The following is a 23,822-nucleotide window of genomic DNA, read 5'->3' as shown; positions in this document are numbered from 1 at the left end:
ATACTCTCATAGTAAGAATGGTACATAAGAAATCAATGTACTTGATCTCCTTATACTTATGTCATAGTGAAGATGGTACATAAGAAATCAATGTACTTGATCTCCTTATACTTATGTCATAGTGAAGATGGCACATAAGACATCTATGTACTTGATCTTCTTATACTTATGTCATAGTGAGGATGGTACATAAGAAATCAATGTACTTGATCTTCTTATACTTATGTCATAGTAAGAATGGTACATAAGAAATCAATGTACTTGATCTCCTTATACTTATGTCATAGTAAAGATGGCACATAAGACATCTATGTACTTGATCTCCTTATACTTATGTCATAGTAAAGATGGTACATAAGAAATCAATGTAGTTGATCTCCTTATACTTATGTCATAGTGAGGATGGTACATACGAAATCAATGTACTTGATCTCCTTATACTTAAGTCATAGAGAAGATGGTACATAAGAAATGAATGTACTTGATCTCCTTATACTTGTGTCATAGTAAGGATGGTACATAAGAAATCACTATACTTGATGTATGTACAACTTACCGTCCCTCAAAGCAGCATCAACCTCGTCAGACGTCGGCCGCCATTCGGCAGGTCGATGTTTTCCCGTACCCATTTGATATTCGGTGAGGATTTTATGCAACTGTGCTGCGTTGAGAACAGGAAAATCATGACGAAGGGTCTTCCAGTCAGCCTTTGTAAAATATATCAAAATTATGGTCAGGGAGAAAAACCTTGGTGTTCAGAATGCATCAATAAACTCCTAAAGGTAAATTCAGCTGACACTAAGAGCTTGCACGATTTAACAGTAAGCTCCAAGGAGCCGTAAAAGTCGTTGAAAAGAATTTCATCCTTGTGACTTGCATTGCGAAAATGAAGTCATTCGCATTTATTGTTGTATTGTTGCCATTTCTTGCTCGTCGGTTATAAATTACTGCTGATCATGCCAATTTTTTTTGATACATTTTTTTAAAAGAAAAATCCGATGTTTTTTGTGATGAAAAACCCACCTGCAAGAGTTGTACTTTAGGTGTTGCAAGAACATCGGCTGCTGACGATAATTTTCTTAGGTAATCAGTAGCTTCCTCTTGAAGGCCAACTTCCGAGGCCCAGCTTTCCAACATGTCTAGATTACCCCGTATCTGCGCGCCTTTTGCCCAGCGGTAGAACTTTCCACCAGAACCTCTGTCCATAAGCGTATTGAACAAAGATGCGTTTGTAAAGAAAAACAGATACGCGAAAAGTTGACGGATGATCTGCTCATGAACGTTGAAGGATATGATGAGATCGTAAACTGTCTGGAAGATTTGAACAACTATTTCGGCTCCCTCCAACGCGTCGCCATTGCGACTTTCATCATCTTCAAGTTGAAATGGATTTGTATCCAATATCAGTGGCAGGGCGACATATAAAACCTACGATAAAACGATATGCAGGTTGGATGTATGTAACATGAAGTAAACGGAAATTCATAATCACGTGCACAGCTCGTGTTATCAAACATGACTGTAAAATTCGTTCGTGATAAAGAGCGTGCAAACAAACTTTATAACTTGAACTAAATATTTATATGAATTCTACTGAGCTCATTTAAGTACAACATGGAGCAAAAAAATGATGTTAATTTGAAAGGAACCTTGGTCAAATGATAAACGGTCTGTTGAAATGTAAACATTGCAACTTCCTCCAAGACATTAAGCAATTCTTCATCAGCATTTGCCAAAGCTTCCTCTTCCGGGTCGTTAGACCTGCTGTTCACGTGAAACGCATTCGGTAAATACGTGGACAGATTGTCCTGAAGATAATGGAGCATTTCTAAAGCGTTACTCATCCAGAATAGAATCTGCTTTAGATCAGGGATAATCTCATCCAAAGACTTGAGAGGATCAATTTCACTATAAAAAATGAGAATTTTAATCATGAAAAGTTGAATAAGTAAAAGATATTTACGTAAGAAGCAATATGTTTAATTACCCTTCAACATTTGTCTCTGTAATTCCCTTCGTTTTGTCCTAAATATTTTAGAAAATAGAAGTTTACATGTATGTAACCAATGAAATATGAAACAGCTGTGAGCATTGAATTAAACTACATGGAAGCCTAGTAAAGTTTGGAAGCCAAATCTTACACCTAGCCACGCGAGATTACACCCAGCCACGCGTGTGTAGTTAAATCGATTTTCACGCAGCGAGAGAATCCCGAAACATTACACACGCGTGTCTGGGTGTAAGATTTGGCTTCAATTAATTGCTTCAGGTTGCAGTCCATGTATTAAGTTCAATGGGTGTGAGTGATGCAATATAAGCGAGGGGTCTGGGTCTTAAACACAATAATACACATATTTACTATTAAATGAAGATATGATCTTCGCACTTTTCCTGGACAATTTAAGCAATTGTCTCATGAACATGAAAAATTCAGGTGACTCAACGGGATTTGAGTTTTTTCAGGTTCATAAGACAATTGCTTAAATTGTCCAGCAAAAGTGCAAAGATCATATCTTCATTCATCAAACACCACACTGCATAAAGCATTCTTTCATAATACACATCTTTACATTAGAAATAAAAACACTCTAAAGTGTAAACATAATGTTATAATAAAAACAGCAAACAGAGATGAGAGTGCTGACCAAAAAAATGCTTACTGTTGCATTTAAACTACTAACACTTCAAACATCATGTTACATAACTAAACAGTCACAGACGGGGGGAGTGTTGACCACAAAACACCTATTGTTGCAATTAAGCTACTAACACTTCAAACATCATGTTACATAACTAAACAGTCACGGACGGGGGGAGTGTTGACCACAAAAATGCTTACCGTTTCATTTAAGCTACTAACACTTCAAACATCATGTTACATAACTAAACAGTCACGGACGGGGGGAGTGTTGATAACAAAACACCTATCGTTGCATTTGAACTAAAAACTCCTCTTACATCACTTTATTTTACCAAAAAATCACGGGGGGGGCTGTAGAGCGTTAACAAAATAACGCATATAATACAATAGAGTTTATATAAACCTAACCCTAACCAAACCCAAACACCAAAAAATACCTAAAAGTAAAAGTGTTGTTTCTCTTTCTAACAAACATATCTCTGTAGTCACATTTCAAACACGCATCGTAAGTAAAAGTGTTGTTTCTCTTTCTAACAAACATATCTCTGTAGTCACATTTCAAATACGCATCGTAAGTAAAAGTGTTGTTTCTCTTTCTAAAAAACATATCTCTGTAGTCACATTTCAAACACGCATCGTAAGTAAAAGTGTTGTTTCTCTTTCTAACAAACATATCTCTGTAGTCACATTTCAAATACGCATCGTAAGTAAAAGTGTTTCTCTTCTAAAAACATATCTCTGTAGTAACATTTCAAACACGCATCGTAAGTAAAAGTGTTGTTTCTCTTTCTAACAAACATATCTCTGTAGTCACATTTCTAACACGCATCGTAAGTTTATTTTAAAGATGAGATATTAAATCACTTACCCACGCCACACCTTGAATCACATTGGTAATTTTAAGTATAAGTCGTCTTGTGTCAATATCATTATGATGAAAAGCTGAATATTCAATGGCAAGTATGAACAAATAAGAAGCAACAAGTTCGAAATCATTCTCTCTAACTGGTTCGCACATCGTTACAAAATATTCCAAAAGCTTATCTTCGTCTTCCAAATCGTAAGCTAAAGACAATCGATTTGGATTTTGCGTTACAGCCGGCATCCGCATGAGCTTAGCTCTGTCACGTGTCATGTCTTGTCCGTCCACCATTGTGGACCCAGGCAGCCAATCAAATACCAGATTTGCATCAGATAATCTGATTGGATCCTTGTACAAGAAAACATAGTTTGCTCCAATTTGCAACAAGTCGCCTGGGGCGAGCATTACATAATCTATTACAGGACGTCCATTAACAATGACATCACAGTTCGGGAAAGGTTGGATAAATACCATATCCAGGCCGTCCTCTGATTCAGCAACACTCTCGTTATCTCCATGTAACTTCTTGTAAACTTTACAATGTTGCGTCTGCACGTCATCACTGTACAGCGGTATGTCAGGATGTTTTTGACCAATAGTAGGTCTTCCTATGATCATGTGATCATCATCTAAACGATGCAATAAATAATCTTCGGCAATTCCACTGCCACGAAGCAACAAAAGATATGGCACATCAACCGAACTACTCATATTGAACGTCAAATTTGATTGGCTAACGCTACCATCGTCATCGTGACGGGAACCACTCATGGGTAAATCATACACACCCGATTCGCTACATTCCGACGTACTACTAAGGCTAAGTTTTGTCTGGAGTAAATTTGAACCGGGTGGCTGATTTACAATCGCAGTATGTTTGTGCTCGGTAGCTCCATTGCTTGTGGCAACCAATGTAGATTTGTAATCTTCCTCACCCCCCCTGAGGCGAATCTCAAAACGACGCGAGCGATTGGCGGGTGGTTTCCAAAGCATCTGTAGAAGCAGAGGTTTTTCGTTCTCCCCAACAACACGCGCATAGTCAGTCACCCATTGCATTTTCGAATCTTTACCTTTACCGGAGCCGCCCGAGGCATTACGGAAATTCCCGACCACATCATACAGTTCATAGTTCTTCCATTCTTCTGCATTAAGTTTATATTTTGTCAAAGTTTGTTTGATTACCAAATCAGCATTGGACTTACTAGTAACCTTGACACTTTTATAGTTTGAGTCAGCGGAAATTCCCGTACCAAACACTTTGAGCACTCCAGGTACGGTGACATCACTTGAGAGCTCTTCGCCTCGTTCTAACGCACGATTTTTTTTTGGTAATTTTAAAACAGCACCTATCGATTTTCCTTTAGTTCTACTGCCTTGAGCCTTTTTCGGCTTCGAGGGACTTTTCGATTTCTTTTCGTAAGTGGCGCCCGCGGTCATCTTAATACTCCTATTACGACCAGCGTACATAAAGTTTCCACCGCTCAACGGTCTCTCGGGTTTTTCCAACGTTCCCCCATTAACACGAAGCAAACTCTTAGTATTTGGTTTGCTTTGTTCCATAATTCCATCGATATGATCCGAGCCATTTATGATTATATTTGGGTTTTCCTTGTCGACACGAAGAACGAAGCGTATCGGTTTCGTTGAGTTGAGGGCAATGGCCAATGGCCATTCAGAATCAACTAAACAGATTTCATCTGAAAGAAATAAAAAATAATCTCTAGAAACTACAATGAAATTACAACGCAACACTTAAAAATTGTCTAGATTTTCTTTACAGGTGGGCGAATGGGTGGGTTGATAATTAATTACGTCACGGCCGCCATGTTGTGGTTGCTAATTAATTACGTCACGGCCGTCATGTTGGTTGCTAATTAATTACGTCACGGCCGCCTTGTTGGTTGAATTTGACAAAAAATTTCTTGTATACAATTCAAATTTCAACCACCATAGCGAAAATCTCTCTTTCCTTTGACTCCTTGGGTAGTTGTTGCAAAGCAGGTGGCTATATTAAATACTACAGCGAGTTTGTTCATTTGTACAACATAGTATTAAACTGCACATTTGGATCTAAAAAATTTGTTTTAATATATATTTGATGCTGAAAAAATACTTAAGCGAGCAAAGTTCTTTGTCAGAAATAAATCATGCAATCTTCGCCAGAGAGATTTTACTCTAAATCAAGAACATGCCAAAAACCTCAGCATACGTAATCCGTCCTAAGTTTATCCCATAACAAAAAACATACTTTTACAACAATTGTTACAAAAAGAAATTACTTCAAAAAGTGCTTTAGAATTAAAACATTAATCCAAAAGTTCTCAAATGAATTGTTTTAAAAATTGGAGACACGAGTGAAATATATGTTTTTCTTGGATTTCAGAACTCTAGCAACTGTCAAAACTTTGGCCATTCACCATGGCTATTGCACTTTCGAAGGCAATATTTAGATAAGTCAGCACGACAAACTCTCTGTTTCATTATTTTTCCATTGAATGAATACAAATGTCAATTTCTACGTATGCACAATTGAATGTGTAATAATGGTAAGAATTCATGATCTGCGACTCACGAAGTATCTAGCAACATACGAAGTATCCAGAAGCGATTCATCTCAATTTGAATAATTTATCCCAATATTTCAAAACAACCATTGATCTGTAAAATTTTGCGAAGAAGCGGTACTAATATTTCAGATCAATGTAACCAACGCGGTAAATATTCAGAGAAAAATACATAAGAGTTAAAGGTCAACGCCAATAAAAATCGCATACAAAACCAATCTGTCGAAATGTTAGTTAAATGTAAACAAAATATCGATGAATCAGGAATGTTAAGGCGAGCAAACAAAAATCATCGACACCTATGTTAAATAATACGGAAACAATGACAATCACTTCAGAAAACAAGCTCAAACTGAGATGTTTTCAGAAAGAACAATAAAATCCATTGAAGGCAAAAATGCTTTAAAAAAGCAGGCAGGATGTAATTAAAGAAGATAAGAATATATTTACATCATATTATATTGAAAAGACAGTAATTATTACTAACGCTGGCAAAACATTTCCTTATGAAGAAAACCAAAAATATCAATCAATAACCATTTCAAAATAAAAGTAAAATCGACGAACCTTCTTCCAGTACGGCGTAAAGTTTAGAAATGGCAAGAAATTCCTTTTGTAGTCCCGGTCGAAATTTATCAACCAAGGAAGGCAGCAATTCTTTCACCGTTGTTTTGTTAGTCAATTTCACAGCTTTAGTTAACTCTTTACCTTGGTCAAGGAAGTAAAATCTAAGTGCACCTTCGTAGTTCAGATTCTAAATAATAGAAGAAACAATTCAAATGGAATTTAGTTGTAATAGACAAAAACCATAGCTAATGAGTAAATTTTCACAAATCGTTCCTGAATGAGATACAATATTTCCGCTTTCGTCGTACATTCGTTATATTTTAACGTCGACGTTGTTGCAATTTCGCCCAATTAGTAATTTTTCGACAGTTTAAGTCTCCGTTGGAATGCGCTTTAATGTAAACAAATTTAAGGGCGACTGGTTAATATCTCATCATTCAAAGTATAATGTAATGGATGCAGACAAAAGAATTGACGGTTTTCTCAGGCTACTTAACTATTACATGATACAAAGCAGCGAAAAATGCATATCCCAGAAAAACGCCAAGATGACGAGGATTACATTGTATGGTTGTCTTCCGCTTGCCGACATTTTAATATGCTTGTTTAACTCGTATATTAAATTTGAGACGATTGAGCACGACAGTTCTCAGAATAAAACTGTCGAGATTAAAACGAGTTAAAACTAAAAGGAAATCTGGAAATTTAACACCGCGATTACATTTAAAGAAACACTTATCATGTAAAAGACAATTCAGCTGTTTTTTATCTCATATCGTTTGTACCTACACTGACCTTTTACAAATCTATGTATTATTGAATAAACGTACTTCTCTGGATAAAATCTTGAAGGCTCCCAGCTGATTCCGCTTGTTATAAGCAGTAATTTTGTCATATAATTCTCTTCGTTGATTATCAATATCAGTTTCCTCGCTCTCCGATATATTCGTTGGATGAGACTCTTGAGCCACGATTCTCAAATGCTGTAATATTCGAGGGTCAGAGAGAATGTTCGAAGTTGAACGCTTAGAAAACATTCCCTGGGCCTCGGTCACTTCGAGTTTAGCGTCCATTACTTCGGACTCTACTACAATAAAAAAAATCACAAATACACTGACATCTTCTGCTTTATTTCGCACTTACTACAGACAAATTATAACGAGTGACGAATATTATGGCATAGTAAACATTGCAATGCATTCTGGGTGATCTCCTGACGTAAGCGAATATCCCGGGGCGTGACTTCGCCAGGTTGATATGATTGGTTAATATTTAACACCTAGGAAACAATATGATTAATAGTATTAATCACCTGCTAATATCTCAGATATAGGATACATACAAAATGCAACATAATGAGCAAGACTATTAGAAAATTCTATCCCATTTTTCCTCGGAGGAAAAGGAACAAAAGGCTGTGTAGTTTTCTTTCTCAAACAATATAACAATGCGTCCAACACAGTTCGTATAGTAAAGTCTTTGTCTGTCGTGATTAAAGCATCGTGCTGTGATATTGAATTTCTACAACAGCTTAAGTCTCCTCAAATAATAACAAAATGACATTTAAAATATGTTTAGCTTACATAAATCCTTATCTTTACAAAAAACATTTCATGCAAAGTTACTGCGTTTCTAGAGTTAAACAATTTCGATTTGTCATATTTAGCCGCGCAAGACGGCACGCGAACGAAAATGATATTTTTAAATATATTAATGGCGTCATGTCGAGCCAGCTAGGTGAAGCCGTTCATTTTGGAGTTGCATTTCAGCGTCATTGTTTAGAACAAAAAATATCCAAATTTTGGTTATATACCTTAAAATGGGGAGAAAGTGAACTTTGTTGTCGTAGCCAAGTCGCCATGGTTACGTAAGCAAGTGGTGTCATTGGAGCCTAAGGCAAACTACGAGACAACATGTTTTCATTGACTTCTGCAAAAAAAAAAAACGAGGAAAGGGAAATGACGAAATTGATCACGTAGGGAGAACACATAAATACAGGATGTTAAAAACTCACAAAATTAATTTTGGCCTTGATTCATCAAATTGGGCCTTCGCGTTCAGAATATACGACCTTTATACAATGTACAGGTAATTTGCAACGTTTTACTAGACATGAACAAGAAGACACTTTCATAATGCATAGACTGACATAAATTTATTAATAATCATAAAAATAAAGACAAAACACATATGGAAATACAAAGACATAACTTTCATTGTTTGTACCAAAGACACTTAGCTTTGTATTTCTTCATTTCTTGCAGGAGAAAAGAAGAAGACCACAGTTCAATCACGAAATCATCTTTAACTCCTACGCAGACGAGCTTGAACTGGAAGAACGTCGTTTGAAGTTGCGTCCCTTGAGAGGTGACCGGGAGGGGGAACGTGAAGACGATGACCTTCCTCTACGCCGGGGGGAGCGTGAACGAGATGGTGACTTCCTACGGTTACCTGGGGGTCTATATGAACGAGGAGGAGATCTTCTACCGGGACCATCAGGCGATGATCTTCTCCTGATCGGTGATCGTCTACCAGGAGGTGATCGTCTAGCTGGAGACCGTCGAATGGGGGATCTTCTAGGAGGGGATCTCCGGGGTGGTGAACGACGTGGAGGTGAACGTCGTCCGGGTGATCTTCGAGGTGGTGATCGTCTCCATGATGGTCGTCGTCGTGGTGGACTGGATTTACGTTGACGTGGTGGTGGACGTTGATCCAAAACAAACTGTGCAAGAACTTCCTGACCATCTATCTGTCCACCATTCATATGTTTCATAGCCTTATTACAGTCAGCATGATCTTCGTATTCAACATATGCGTAACCAGGGTGGACAAAGTTCCTACTGGTGGGAACATCGACACTGGCAACTTTCCCGTATACGCTAAAGATTTCCAAGATATGATCGCGAGTGACATTACGAGATAGCCGGTTCACACACAACTTCTTTGGTTTAGGACTGGGACTACGGCGTTTTCGCGGTGACTTTGATCGTGATAATGACCTGGAGCATGCACACGAAACAATTACGAGATCACTAGGACTGTCAGTAACATACATTAATTATACAATTGGAAGGCTATCTTTAGGTAAACATGCTTAGTAAATGCTTAGGCCGCAAATGGAAAGATTGGGACAGCTTGCTTCAAATTTTGGCGGGAAATAACCATCCAGTAATATTTAGTTCAATGTCAACACATGATGCACAATTAAATTCCAGGCTTCAAATTATGGCGGGAAGTAGTCATCCAGTTATATTTAGTTCAATGTCAACACACATGTAACACAATTGAAAAGGTGGCTTCAAATTTTAGCGGGAAGTAACTATCCAGTTATACTTAGTTCAATGTCAACAAATGATGCACAATCCACCTTTCCGATAAACAAATGTGTCAAAAATACGAGATCAACTTACAAAATTCTGACAATCAAATGGTCGGCGATAGTATTGTTTATGTAGAATAGTGGCAATAAAATAGAAAGAAGATGCTCTTGGGGCATTTGTAAATCTTATTTTAGAAACACAGAACGACTAATTATAAGGGCAGAAGGTGTAAGAGTAAATAAAAACCATTTTCTGTCAAACCAAAGGAAAGCTTGGATATGACATGCAATATGCAAATACAAAGTTATAGAGAAAAATAAAAACATTTCTAACGTTGCCGCGGATTTTACGAGTGCCGTAACAAAGTGTTGACGAGTTTCACATGCATTTGTTAAAACAAGCTTAACACAAAGATCATGCCAAAAAATATATGATTGAAAACTTGCTCAGCGCATCTACAAGCACCAATTTCAGAGCTCGCTCTGTCACAAGCAAATTGAGAATTAATCTGAGCATGCGTAGTCAATTCCAAACTTTCCAAATTCATGGTCATGGCAACGACCAACTGGATGTACTAGTACCAATTATGGAGTAATTAGCTCACTCGGTCATAAATTTTCAGATAAATCGTCTGCGCATCCGCAATTTTCCCAGGCATGCGCGGTCGACTTGATCAAGTTCATGGTCATAGCTACGACCAACTGCATCTACTGGCACCGACTTGAAGTAAATAGCATGCTTAGCAACAATTAATAGAGAAATCATCTGCGCATGCGCTTGAGCATGCGTAGTCCACTCGACTAATTGTTCATAGTCAGGGCAACGACTAACTATATATGCTTGCACTACATTTGCTCAAATTAACTCACTTAGTCGCAAATTATCGAAGAAATCATCTGGGCATGCGCAGCAGTGACATTAATTATACCACAAATTTCGTAAGCCTTTGAATTTTGGTATATAAATATAAAGCCAATACTAGGTATCGCAGATGTCAATTAGCAGTGGAAGCTGGGTGCGATATAGTATGCAGTGGCTTAGGGGCTCACACTTCGGTGGCGACCGCACTCTCCCTGCGTACCCCGAGCAAAGCCTATCGCAGGTGATCTCGGGGTCTGATGGGCGGAAGCTTGCTATTGCATCTCCCAAGTAGGATAGCGTGGAGGGGCCGAAATCTCCTACCGAAACGTTAACATGCGGCGTTCTAGTGCCTTGCGCTTAAGAAGGTATCGGGAAGCATGGACCGAAAACGGGGTTTTTTGCTTTTGAATTTTATCTTTTTGTTTATTTTTTCTCATAAAATAAACCAAGCAATATTTTAATTAACTTCTTCTGACACTTATTAGACAACCTTAAACATGTTTCATAGAATTTTTATTGGTATATATCTTTCTGATTTTTCATTTACTGTTTCTCATGTATCACGAGCAAACCATCCATGTGCTTCATGGCAAACATGGATTGTCTGGTTCCCTTAATTAACATGCTACGCTCTAGTGCTCAACTATCTTGGGTATCGGGAGGCATGGACAGAAAACAGGATTTTTTGTTTTCAAAAGTAGTCTTTTTTTTACAAGAATTCTTCTCATAAAAGAAACTAGAACATCCAAGGATAATGCAAAGGTTCAAACAATTTCTGCCTCTTTGACTCTCTCTCGTGATGAACGAGAGCCTCCTTATACAATGTAACTCTCTCATCACGAACGAAACCACCCATGGGCTTCATGGAAAAAAAGGATTATATACTTTAATAATAGCTTTTACAACGATTACATTTAATAAGCCATTTGTATCGTTTAAATTGAGCCTCTATGTCATGAAATTTTAATTCATTTTGGATAGTAAATTTTTTTTACCTTTTCATGATTCGATCTAGAAAGTAACTTCATTTTTCAAGTAATTTTGAGATTAAACAGTACACTCTCCGGATTCAAATGATTTCTTTTGATCGCATAGAGACAGCCGTCAAATTTATTACATAAATGCATGTAGTATGCATTTCGTTGCAAGAAACCATCCTTCCAAAGTATATCCAGATGCCATTCTAGCTGTATCGAGCGAAGAAAATTGCAAGTCATAGAATTTTTTTAACAACTATTTTTACGATATTTATGATTTGATGCACCACGAGATTCCAGATGAGATTTACGACTGCGCTTTTTGCAGCTGGAATCCGTCCTGGATATTCTTAAGTCACACCGTAAAAGCCCGTAACAATCCTTACATAAAAGTCATTAGCGCGACAACTTGCCAGTATTCAAGCTTTCCTTCGATCGTTATGCTTTTTTCAAACCCAAAATGATTAATTTTTGCTGTTATGCCTTCTGCCTTTATAAATAATCGTTCTGAATAACTAGAATCAGACTCGCAAATTCCCCACAACTCAAAAGCATCTCCTAAACCTCACCATTTTATTGCCATTATTCTACATAAACAATACTATGTCCGACCATTTGTTTGTCCGAATTTTGTAATTTGATCTCGTATTTTTGACACGTGTGTCTACCGTCAAAAAGGTGGCGTATTATTTTGGCGGGAAGTAGTCATCCAGTTAAATTTAGTTCTGTGTCAACACATAGAGCACAAACACTGCACTAACCTTGACCTAGAATCAGAGGATGATCTACTTCGGTTACGTGCTCCAGGGCTTGAAGATCTGGAGCGAGATCGATACTGTCTTGGAGGTCTGGGTCTCTCACTGAATGGAGGTCGAACTTTCCTGGGTGATGGTGATTTTGAACGTGATGGAGCAGTCTTTGAAGGTGGAGTCTTGTCTTTGGTTGGAGATGATCTTTCAGGAGGTTGGGGAGATCTTTCTCTGGGAGGGGGAGATTTTTCTCTGGGAGGGGGAGATCTTTCTCTAGGAGGGGAGACCTTTCTCTAGGAGGGGGAGACCTTTCTCTTGGAGGGGGAGATCTTTCTCTAGGAGGGGGTGATTTTTCTTTCGGGGGAGGGGATTTCTCTTTGGAAGGAGGTTCTTTTGATGGTGGGGATGATGGTTTTTTCACTGGTTGAGGAGATGGTGATTTTTTCGAAGGCGGGGAGTGTTTAACTTCAACTTTACCCTCTGGTTTTATTTCTGCTTTTTTCTCGAGAGGTACATCTTGTTTTGGTGCTTGTCTCTTCTCTGTTACTTTCTCAGATTTTTTTGCTGACTTTGATGATGCTTGCTTCACTGATGATTTAGTCCGAGCTAAAGCAGTTTGAAAAAGGACAAATGAAAAACTACCACGGCAAAAAAATTCCAATGATCATAAGAAATTGTATGTACAATAAGTTACTCATGCTTATAAGTTGTAAATATAAGTTGTTTATATAAGTTCAGTTGTTTTTATAAGTTCAGTTGTTTTTATAAGTTCAGTTGTTTTTATAAGTTCAGTTGTTTTAATAAGTTCAGTTGTTTATATAAGTTCAGTTGTTTATATAAGTTCAGTTGTTTATATAAGTTCAGTTGTTTTTATAAGTTCAGTTGTTTTTATAAGTTCAGTTGTTTTTATAAGTTCAGTTGTTTTTATAAGTTCATTTGTTTATATAAGTTCAGTTGTTTTTATAAGTTCAGTTGTTTTATAAGTTCAGTTGTTTATATAAGTTCAGTTGTTTTATAAGTTCAGTTGTTTTATAAGTTCAGTTGTTTATATAAGTTCAGTTGTTTATATAAGTTCAGTTGTTTTTATAAGTTCAGTTGTTTTTATAAGTTCAGTTGTTTATATAAGTTCAGTTGTTTTTATAAGTTCAGTTGTTTATATAAGTTCAGTTGTTTTTATAAGTTCATTTGTTTATATAAGTTCAGTTGTTTATATAAGTTCAGTTGTTTATATAAGTTCAGTTGTCTATAAGTTCAGTTGTTTATAAGTTCAGTTGTTTTTATAAGTTCAGTTGTTTATATAAGTTCAGTTGTTTATATAAGTTCAGTTGTTTATATAAGTTCAGTTGTTTATATAAGTTCAGTTGTCTATAAATTCAGTTGTTTATATAAGTTCAGTTGTTTTTATAAGTTCAGTTGTTTATATAAGTTCAGTTGTTTATATAAGTTCAGTTGTTTATATAAGTTCAGTTGTTTATATAAGTTCAGTTGTTTATATAAGTTCAGTTGTTTATATAAGTTCAGTTGTTTTTATAAGTTCAGTTGTTTATATAAGTTCAGTTGTTTATATAAGTTCAGTTGTTTATATAAGTTCAGTTGTTTATATAAGTTCAGTTGTTTTTATAAGTTCAGTTGTTTATATAAGTTCAGTTGTTTTATAAGTTCAGTTGTTTATATAAGTTCAGTTGTTTATATAAGTTCAGTTGTTTATATAAGTTCAGTTGTTTATATAAGTTCAGTTGTTTTTATAAGTTCAGTTGTTTATATAAGTTCAGTTGTTTTTATAAGTTCAGTTGTTTATATAAGTTCAGTTGTTTATATAAGTTCAGTTGTTTATATAAGTTCAGTTGTTTATATAAGTTCAGTTGTTTTATAAGTTCAGTTGTTTATATAAGTTCAGTTGTTTATATAAGTTCAGTTGTTTATATAAGTTCAGTTGTCTATAAATTCAGTTGTTTATACATTATTTCAGTTGTTTTTATAAGTTCAGTTGTCTATATAAGTTCAGTTATCTATATAAGTTCAGTTGTTTATATAAGTTCAGTTGTTTATATATAATAATATTTCATAACAACACAATGTTGTCAAGTTCAATTTACATTTTCCTTTCTTGTTACCAACACTGGAAGTGGAACTTGAACTTGAAGTGCTTGAGGAGTAACTACTACTTGAGCTGCCAGTGCTGGAGCTACGAGAACTTTGACTGCTAGAACCAGTTGAGCTACTTGATGATCTGTTGGGATCAATGGTAATGATTGTAGTCAAATATAATAATTTAAAACAATATAATACAATATTAATAAACAAAGAACATCTAATTTCCATGGACAAACTACTCTTTTTTGGGAAATCCTTCTAATTTTCATGTAAAAACATTCCTTTAACATACAGAGAAGCTATGTCCTTTCGCTTCTGTGTTAAACTAACTTATACAAACACTTACAATTTGAACATATGCATTATTTGTAGGAGTCCTAAATCAATCATTTTTCCCAAAAATAAAGCTTAATCCTGTTAGAAATTCTGTCATTGCAAAGCTCATTACATGCAACTATCAAAGTATATATTGTTGTAGAGATATCATTGTTTCTCAATGTGCATTCAACATCATAAAAATCTATACTTATCTACATGTAAAGCCCTCGTGTTTGTAGTACAGCAGCTCACCAGTCTTTCATGCAAAATTATTCAAAATCGCAGAACTTAATATATGTCATTATCCAAATCCAAACAAAAACAATATTATTTAATGTTGTCTATCATTCATTTTTTTTTTGGCTCCCTATTCCTCCACACACACAAAATACACATATAAAATACAATATAAAATCCTACTTAACCAGTTTAGTACATCTACACTTGCATACTATACATCACATACACTAATCTAACCTTGAAGCCCGCACATTACTAGTGCAAATCTATGGTTTTGCAAAAGAAAACAAGCCAGACTTTTTTTATTAAGTATGATTAGAGTGCTCGAACCTGCTAGAAGAAGCTCTGCGCTTCTTGGGCTTGTTGTTGCTGGATTTTTTTGCAGGACTGCGACCTCTGGCAGGTTTTTGTTCCGACTTTGTTGTCTTGCTTTTTGATTTTGCGCCCTTCGGTTTTGGAGACTCAGATCGACTTCTCTTTTTTGCCCTAGAAAAAATTTAATGCAATTTTTATATTTCATACATCATTTACTACACATTTAGTAAACATACTGTTGGAAAAAGTAGTGAAATAAAATAGGATTGTAAAGGATTGCACATACATTTTTCTTCGATCAAATTTTAGTGATCATCAATAACACAAATAACACCATCCATAAATAACACAATCTACATTTATGAGCCAGCATGCTTCAACATCTCTAATCAGCAGTTTCTCTCATGAACACGATTAGTTACGGTTTAGCGCCAAAGTGGGAAGAAAATGTGCAGTTTACTTTCTAAAGTTTTCATCGCCGATTTTTCATATACTTTTCAAGAAAGCATCGTTTTGATAAATGGATTCAACGACAGAATTCAAATATTTATTATGTAATATACAAAAACTGTACTTTCAAACTGTAGGGATGAAATACTTTGATTTGGAGAAGTTAACTACGACAGAAAGCGATTGTGACCGTCAACTGAAAATTTTACATGCTGTACGTTTATCCCTGAAAATTTAAATTTAAAGATTTCATAGATGAAGTAATACTTGCATCAGATACATATTTAGCGTATATATTTTTCATGAAATATAAGGTATATTTTATATAAATGATCGCAAGCATTTTATGGTAATAAAAAGATTGAAATACTCACAACATTTTATGGTAATAAAAATTTCTCAGTTCTCACTATGAACAGTTTATGATTTAGTCTTAAAAATGTGAAGATTGCATCAGGTAGAAAACGTCTAAGCTTTACTGAAAGTACTGTTTCAAGTTTTACAAATGTAATAGTCAGATTTTATTTATTATGAAAATATAAAGTTAGAAAAAACAGTATAGCTATAGTATGTATGTATTTTGCATTAAATAGACAGTGCTTCATCCACGTAGTCAAAAATGGCCACCATCCTCAAGCTACAGACTTAAATTTCTGAAATCCTTACTCTTAGTGTTGGAGGAAAAGGGGCAAGAAATTTGTGACGAACTATATGATTTTGTGGCGTTACTGATGGCGGAAAAAAGCTATCTTGCCAACAGAGACTGCTATAAAACCTACATATTGGTATAAAATTTATCTATAATATTGACACATTTAAGCGCAAGGCACAAAATGACTCAAGTTCCATTATAACTTGATGGTGAAAACTGAATTGCAATTACGGATATAAAAACTAAAGTTTCCACTGGAGTATTGAAGAACTCGAGTTTCAACGTCAAATTATTCCTGATGAAAACATTTGACTGGAGTTTACAAGGAATCGATTTTCAACATAAAATCACTTAAAGACACTAGATTGTACTATGTAAAGACTTAAGTCTCCACATCAGATCATGAAGACATTAATAAAGTTTATGAAGGCGCTGTCCTTTCAAATACAAAATAAAAACGTAATTTTACTTTGAATTTTAGCCATGCAGAAAAGCTGTTACATTGGGCGAATCATCTGACTTCGTATCGCAAGGAACAACGGGTCTAAATACCTGGCAAGTAAGTATTGTTAAAATATTGACACAGCGAGCGCACAATCTTAGTATGAAAGAGTTTAATAAAGAAAATATGAGGACTTAAAGAAAATACAATCACTCTGCTTCGAGTTCGTTCATACGCATAAATTAACTTATAATACTGACCAATCAGTGTTCTGATGCATGGAGTAGCGCGGGAAAGTTTTTACTTATAAACGAGCATAACATAAAATATTGAGCTGAGAGATTCAGTGATTCGTGCTTATTTATGTGTTTGTTTGTTAGGCTGGTATATATATGAGTAACTGGCTGATAGAAAACACATCATTAATCCAAGGAAAGTATGTTATGGATGTACGAAAAACCACTCAACTTTCTCAAAGAAAGGACATCTCTTTTCAACAGAGACATCTCTACGTCCCTCCCTAAAATATATAAACCATAAATCATTTTTTAGCTGATACATTGCTGTGTCACTCTACATTTACATAAAATAATGATATAAACCAGATATCTTTTTCTACAGAAGCATTAACTTCTCTCTTTTTCATTATCGAAACCATAGGTCAATTTTGGAATTAGGTTGTGGAGTTGGTCTTTCTGGATTGACAGCTTTACATTATTGTCGTCCAAAGTCGTATACTTTTACGGATTGCAACCCAAAAGTTTTAGCTAAAATCAAAGAAAACCTTCAGATAAATGGTTTTAGCTGCTCAGTAGATTCAGGAAACGAGAAAGAGCGCCATTCTGTGTTTAAAGAGAGGGACGATACAGGAGATAGTTTTGAAAATTCACACGGCTCTCATCATAGACTGTTATGTTGCACTTGTACACCTAGCGATCACGTGGCACCCAAACAGAGTCACGTGAGTGTTTGTCTTCTAGACTGGGACCAGTGCAATTTTGAAGAAATAGAAAAATTCGAACAAGATATCGTTCTTGCTTCAGGTGAACGAACAGCTATAGAAGAGAATCACATCGAATTCACAGAAAACTTGTTTAGGAGCTTCGATTACAATTTCTAAAATTTATGTCCAAATATTATGTTGTTTTGCAGACGTGATCTTCCATCCACATACTGTAAAACCGCTTGTGAATGTTTTGAAATGTTTGCTAACGTTAAGGTAAGATTTTCTCCTGCGTCTGAGAGTGATCAGGATCTCGAAAGGTTTACAAATGGCTGTATTTTATCGAGTATTAATCAAAAGCAATAACTTAACAATGTCCGTGTTTTTAGAAATGACACAAAAATTTCTCCTGTCGCGTACGTTGCTTCAACGATTAGAAACGAAAACACATATAACGGATTTCTTTGTAATTTAGGTAAGAAACATAAAAAATATATAACTTAGTATTAGAAAGTATGTTATTTTGGCAGCAGCGTGAACTCTGGATTTCGCAGTTTGCTGTCCACACGAATTTGTGACATTATCTAACCTATGCAAAACGTTGCTATATTTTCTTAACGAAAACTGAAACTTCGTTATCTTTGAATCAACGTTTTATTCGATTGATTGTCCAATTAAGTGTAGCAGCTCAATGCCTTTTACCTTATTTAAAAGAATAGAATGCGCTCAATAAAGAAATCGGTACAATACAGGGAGCGCGAAGCAAAGTAGCCGGAGGGCACGCGTTCTGCGGTGTATTCATGGCAAGCAATGTTTTAGGTAAAGTTAAGCATTCCACCTATAGAGTATGTTCTGGTGCTATTCTTCCGCTCCCCCTGCGTCTTCACATTGTGGAAAGGCTCTGCGGTCCCTGCAATACAGTATAATCTTCATACAATAACATGACGATACTATGTTATAGAAAATGCTGGCATAAAGTACAAACGATGGAACAATGCTTTTCAACACGACTATCTATTTTACGAAAAATCTTCGGAAATTGAATTCCTTCAATTAGAAATGTGATTGTGATGACGGCCTTCTCTCTTACCGTCTGGACCGTTAAAATTTAAAATTTATGAACGTCAACTGCGATTGGCCTGAATTAGTTTCGACCTCCGAAATATACATTCGGTAACCTTGTGTCTCGCGAATGCACAAAATAAAGACGTGAGCATAGACATTATGAACGCAAAGGTCCACCAATGGCAGGAGAAACTGAAGGACAAAAATGGCTTCAATCAACCAGTGAAAAAGAAACTTATCTAAAGGCTAATTTCCTCGTGAAAACATTTTGCGTATTTAGAGCTTGGTGTTGTATGTGTACGTCATTTTAAGTAACATAACGGTAATAAGGTTAAATAGCTGTTAAACATGGAGAAGATCATTAAATAATATCTTACTAAATAACCTAACCCGAGAACCAAGTCTGCTTTCTTTAACAGCAAGTTTATTAACTAGTAGATTTTTCTATGAATTTCAATAAACATCTATTTCTCTATAGTTGAATCTTTACGATTATTTAGCTACGTACAGTACAAGCCATTCACAATATAGATTTACAATTCACACTATAAATAATCAAAACTGGGCTTAAATGAAGTAAAGAAAGTTTGTTGACTTGTAACACAACGTTAACATAAACACCATTACTTCATGTAAAGTAAACTGAACCAATCTTCAGCGTTCTCTTGTATTATTTCACCCGGAGAAAACAGCAAGACAAACTCTTTCTTCGATTCATGAAGAAGGAAACTTGTCTTCAAAACCACTATCCATAATTCTTATTGTTATATCCTCCATATTTGGTAGAACAAATATTGACTAAAAATTCAAGTCATTAAACAAAAGCATCAGCTATAACAATGTTGATCCAACTCACATCCCCAAGTATCCCATCAATGACCTCACAATACCTTAAATTCTTGTTTCAGTTTGTACTCGATCCATTCCGTGACCTGAGTCAGTCTGACATTTTTTTCGCCAAGTTTTGGCCTCGCGATCAGACTTAATATAGGATTAACATGGAAACCAAGCCTACGAGGACAGTAGCGAATCAGTTGTAAATTTTATTTAAGAAATAAAAGATGTTTACTGTGTTTGCACAGGCTTATGCAAACCGAAGAGACCTAAGGGAGAACTAGAGAGCAGATCAGTGCAAGCCCAAGACCAAAGGTCGAGGGTTGCACATGCTCAAGAGTTCTCACAAACGTCTCCGAGGTTTGCATAAGCCAGTGCAAACACGAAAAACATCTTTTATTTCTTTTATAAAATAACAATAATGCGAAACAGACAAATGTATTCATGATTAATTTTTCCTCTAAAATGTATTCATGATCGATTTGCAAATTCTCTTTGACTGATTGATTGTTTTGATTGATTTGATTGGTTGAGCTCGGATGTGTTTTGCACAGTCTAATGCAAACACAGTTCTAGACCAATCAGCGCACGCGTTTCATTGTGTTTATTTTATAAATAGTAGTAGCACACTTTTATATCACATCATACCGTACCATAATCTATTTGAAGGAGGCGGTGGTATATTAGCAGCCAAAGTTCCTTGTAACCTCACTACTTCGACGCTCACTTCAATGGGAATATTTGAGAGTTTAGAGACAGCTTTTTGTACAACTTTGCTTTCTGCCGCCTTCTGTACCCATTTTGACTTGGCGAACTTCTCCAACATGTTGACGATCTTTTTACCCCTTGGATTCTTTATTTTACCTGCCCATCCCTGATTATCCTCCGGTGCACAGGACGTCTTTGATCTGAACAAGAAAAGATGAGATCACGCTATGAAAAAAATTTTCAATAAAATTTTTTATGAAACAGACTGAACTGACTTATCATCAAACTTTTGGTCTCCATCAGTTGATTCTTCTATATTTTCCCCATCACTCACAGATCCGTCACTAGATGCACTAGGGCTGTGGTACTCGTCTGAACCATCTTCAGTGTCGCTATCAACACTGACGTCACTATGGACACTATCTTCCCGCGAAAACTTGAGAACAATATCGTTTTCGGGTTTATTCTGCTCAGTTAGTTGTCTGAGATAGTACTCCAGGTTTATCATTGTCTCTATTGTTAACATTATACCACCAGTATAATCCACATCGAGATCCACCCATATCCCACGATGATCCTGACGAAGATTGTGCACGCGTTCAATCTTAGGTAAAGCGTTGCCCAATTTTATATCCGTGACCTAAAACAAAGAGAAATGTTCTGTTTATACATATATGCCAGCTAACTCACAGGAAAATGTGCATCCCTTTTCGTACCCCATGTACATTAAGGTAGCGAATAAATGATGGTAATTTTATTTTTGAAAATAAGCATCCCCTTTCGTACCCCCATGTACCTTAGGGTAGCGAATAAATTATGGTAATTTTATTTTGGAAAATGTGCATCCCTTTTCGTACCCCCATGTATCTTAAGGTAGCAAATAAATTATGGTAATTTTATTTTGGAAAAGGTGCATCCCTTTTCGTACCCCCATGTACCTTAAGGTAGCGAATAAATGATGGTAATTTTATTTTTGATATTTTGCTTTGCAATCGATTTTTCATTTTGTCGTTCCAATATTTGCTTTTCCAAACATCCCAGAACAAACGTCCGAGTAATGCATTGACCCAAGTTAGTTGCGCCATTGTTGTTGGTTCACATTCACCACCAATCAACTTTTGCATATAGTTAGTAAAGGTCTTTTGATGGTAGAATATATTTTCAATTTCCTTGCTGTGTGTACGAGGTTTAAGAATATTCTCCATTCGATAATACCTGTGGAAAATATAACATGATTATAACATCATATAATATCACTACAAAATTGAATGTCTTCATTGTTCAACTATTGTTAAATACATATAGGAGAAAGACATTGATCATTAAAATGGTTAAACAAGATTACCATTCTTCCTTCGCACGCCCAGTGGTACTAAACAGGTAAATCTCCTCTGTGTCAGAGGGTAAAACAAATGTATCTTGTGATCCTGCATTATCCTCAACGTTCTCTTGACTGGGTGGTTTGATAAAAAGTTTTAAATAAATGGGGTATTTCCTAGCCCACAATCGCTTCAATGTTAATGTGTTTGGAACAAGTTGAATGTCACCACCATAACTTAAATCGTAGTCCTTCGTATCACTAAATTTTATATTCTCATTTTTTGCAAGCATATTGCTTCGTTTAATCTTCCCCAAACTCTCTTCAACTGGAAAGGAAAATGTGAGCAAATGTGATTCCAAGCTCAAATAGACTGGTTGTACTTGATCGATGTCCCCAAAATCAACAGGTTCTGAGGCACTATAATCTGAAGCTTTAAAAAACCATCCCTAAAAAAAGTAAATACAAAGAAAATTTTATTCTTGTCGATGTTACAATCACTACAAATCATAGAATTATCGACTACCTCCAAATCCTGAGGTTGATTTGAATTGCTACATTGAGTTGCGTTCTTGGAAATTTGCAACTTTTCCATTTCATGTTCATGTTCTATAAGGTCACGTCTATATCGTTCTTCGTTGGTCATCTCAGGTGTCAAAATCCAAATCAATGTGAAAATAACAAAATACATCAATACTCCACCAAAGGCAAGGCCATTTACAAAAGATGAAGATGGCAACATAAAATATAAGAATACTACCGTTGACAACAAGAGTATATTGTAAACTGGTACTTCTGTTTGAAATACATCTTCATCCTTGTCAGTCTCTTGGTCAGTGATTTCTGAACTTAAATCTCCCACACCAAATGGCATAATAAGCTTTGTTGTACCAATTATGGCTGAAGCTAAAAGACTTTTTCTTTTCATATCATCCAGACTTTTCGCTTTCGGAAAATTCGACAAACTGTGTACGTCCTTTTTTAGTAGAGATTTTAATGATATAGACGAATGAATTACAGGATTATCTACCCCTGAGCTCAAAGGAATATTTTCTTCTTGTTCATTTGAGTTAACAGAAGCTATTGTGTTAGCTTCGTTATCATAATGAGCTGTTTCGAACACTATTTCATCAGAAGAGTTATTTTGTCCAGCAGCTTTACAGTTCAATGTTTCACCGTCTGAAATAGGCTCTTTGTTAGAAATATTTGGCGCTTTTGGCAAGAAAGGCAGCGAATGAAGTACACAACCGCCTGAGGGTGTAGCTGGCGAATTCGATAGTGAATTTTCCCCATGGAGTGAACCATTATTCAATGGGTCTGTTTTGTTTTCATTATTTCTGTCCAACTGGACAACTGGTGCTTTTTCCTTGAGAGTGATCGAGATCTCTTCGTCCGATTGATTACTATCATCTCGACAGTAACGTATGGAGAAAGGATTCCTTGTCGCTATTACATCTTCCGTGTGCTCTGTTCTCTTTGTATCGACTTGCTTCTGCTTGAGTTGGTTCTTCGAAGGCAAAGGCGGGCGAGGTGGTCCCACTTTCTTAGAAGCCATTTCCCTCTGACTTCCAACAATGATTCATGTAATGTGCTCGATAGCTTACTTTGGGAATATTAAATAAAGGAAAAACCACAAGGTTTACCGTCGTAAACATTTCAGTTTTGCACCTTTAATACGATACGTTTCCCTTTGTTTACTCTGAGATAATGATGAGCCTGCAGTACAGTTATTTAGTGGCGCATTACTTTATCTCTAACGAAGTCAAACGTAATGAGAAATTCTCACTAGTCACACTCCTATTGGTCGAAAATAGTCTAATTGACACATTTTGTGACACTTTGATGTTTCCCCGACACGTATACGGCAAATTACGGAGAGACACGTGTCATAGGCAAAATATT

General features: G+C 36.0%; 5 protein-coding genes across 6 annotated transcripts in view; 1 reads left to right on the top strand and 4 right to left on the bottom strand.

Moving 5' to 3' along the window:
• Positions 1-8,918, bottom strand: part of LOC124449476 (ras-associating and dilute domain-containing protein-like) — an 18,226-nt gene extending 9,308 nt beyond the window's left edge. Inside the window, exons 1-9 of the mRNA XM_047000392.1 lie at positions 8,649-8,918; positions 8,448-8,563; positions 7,465-7,913; positions 6,635-6,821; positions 3,510-5,200; positions 1,988-2,025; positions 1,650-1,908; positions 1,024-1,428; positions 557-707 (exon numbers count right to left, since the gene is read on the bottom strand). Of these exons, the coding sequence (XP_046856348.1) occupies positions 557-707; positions 1,024-1,428; positions 1,650-1,908; positions 1,988-2,025; positions 3,510-5,200; positions 6,635-6,821; positions 7,465-7,707 (2,974 nt within the window). The 5' untranslated portion in view covers positions 7,708-7,913; positions 8,448-8,563; positions 8,649-8,918. The remainder of the gene's footprint in view (positions 1-556; positions 708-1,023; positions 1,429-1,649; positions 1,909-1,987; positions 2,026-3,509; positions 5,201-6,634; positions 6,822-7,464; positions 7,914-8,447; positions 8,564-8,648) is intronic.
• Positions 8,775-16,010, bottom strand: LOC124449497 (RNA-binding protein with serine-rich domain 1-A-like). Its single transcript, XM_047000435.1, is given in 6 exon segments — positions 8,775-9,633; positions 12,554-12,840; positions 12,843-13,147; positions 14,638-14,771; positions 15,524-15,679; positions 15,795-16,010. Coding segments are annotated over 6 exon segments (1,572 nt in total). The 5' UTR covers positions 15,797-16,010; the 3' UTR covers positions 8,775-8,945.
• Positions 15,938-19,537, top strand: LOC124449488 (protein-lysine N-methyltransferase EEF2KMT-like). Of its 2 annotated transcripts, XM_047000417.1 has the most exons (8): positions 15,938-16,172; positions 16,552-16,743; positions 17,092-17,169; positions 17,433-17,488; positions 17,713-18,095; positions 18,205-18,271; positions 18,385-18,470; positions 18,957-19,537. In XM_047000417.1, exons 1-8 carry the CDS (start codon positions 16,029-16,031, stop codon positions 19,058-19,060), a joined length of 1,110 nt encoding a protein of 369 aa, XP_046856373.1. In that variant the 5' UTR covers positions 15,938-16,028; the 3' UTR covers positions 19,061-19,537. The 2 variants fall into 2 exon arrangements, with proteins under 2 accessions (XP_046856373.1, XP_046856374.1); XM_047000418.1 differs by lacking the exon at positions 16,552-16,743.
• The window catches only part of LOC124449477 (protein flightless-1 homolog), a 60,706-nt gene continuing 54,902 nt past the window's right edge, over positions 18,019-23,822 (bottom strand). The window contains exon 56 of the transcript XR_006949418.1: positions 18,019-18,033. The gene's annotated coding sequence lies outside the window, so the exon portion shown is untranslated. The remainder of the gene's footprint in view (positions 18,034-23,822) is intronic.
• On the bottom strand, positions 19,468-23,812 carry LOC124449479 (testis-expressed protein 2-like). Its single transcript, XM_047000400.1, has 7 exons — positions 22,447-23,812; positions 21,948-22,369; positions 21,541-21,817; positions 20,878-21,242; positions 20,548-20,802; positions 19,951-20,071; positions 19,468-19,858 (listed from the first exon to the last, which is right to left on the bottom strand). The coding sequence occupies exons 1-7, from the start codon at positions 23,473-23,475 to the stop codon at positions 19,775-19,777; spliced, it is 2,553 nt and encodes an 850-aa protein (XP_046856356.1). The 5' UTR covers positions 23,476-23,812; the 3' UTR covers positions 19,468-19,774.

The sequence above is a fragment of the Xenia sp. Carnegie-2017 genome, unplaced genomic scaffold (assembly GCF_021976095.1).
Source record: "Xenia sp. Carnegie-2017 unplaced genomic scaffold, XeniaSp_v1 HiC_scaffold_23, whole genome shotgun sequence".
Lineage (NCBI taxonomy): Eukaryota > Metazoa > Cnidaria > Anthozoa > Malacalcyonacea > Xeniidae > Xenia > Xenia sp. Carnegie-2017.
The sequence above is the reverse complement of the archived record's forward strand: the minus strand, read 5'-3'. Positions and strand labels throughout refer to the sequence as shown.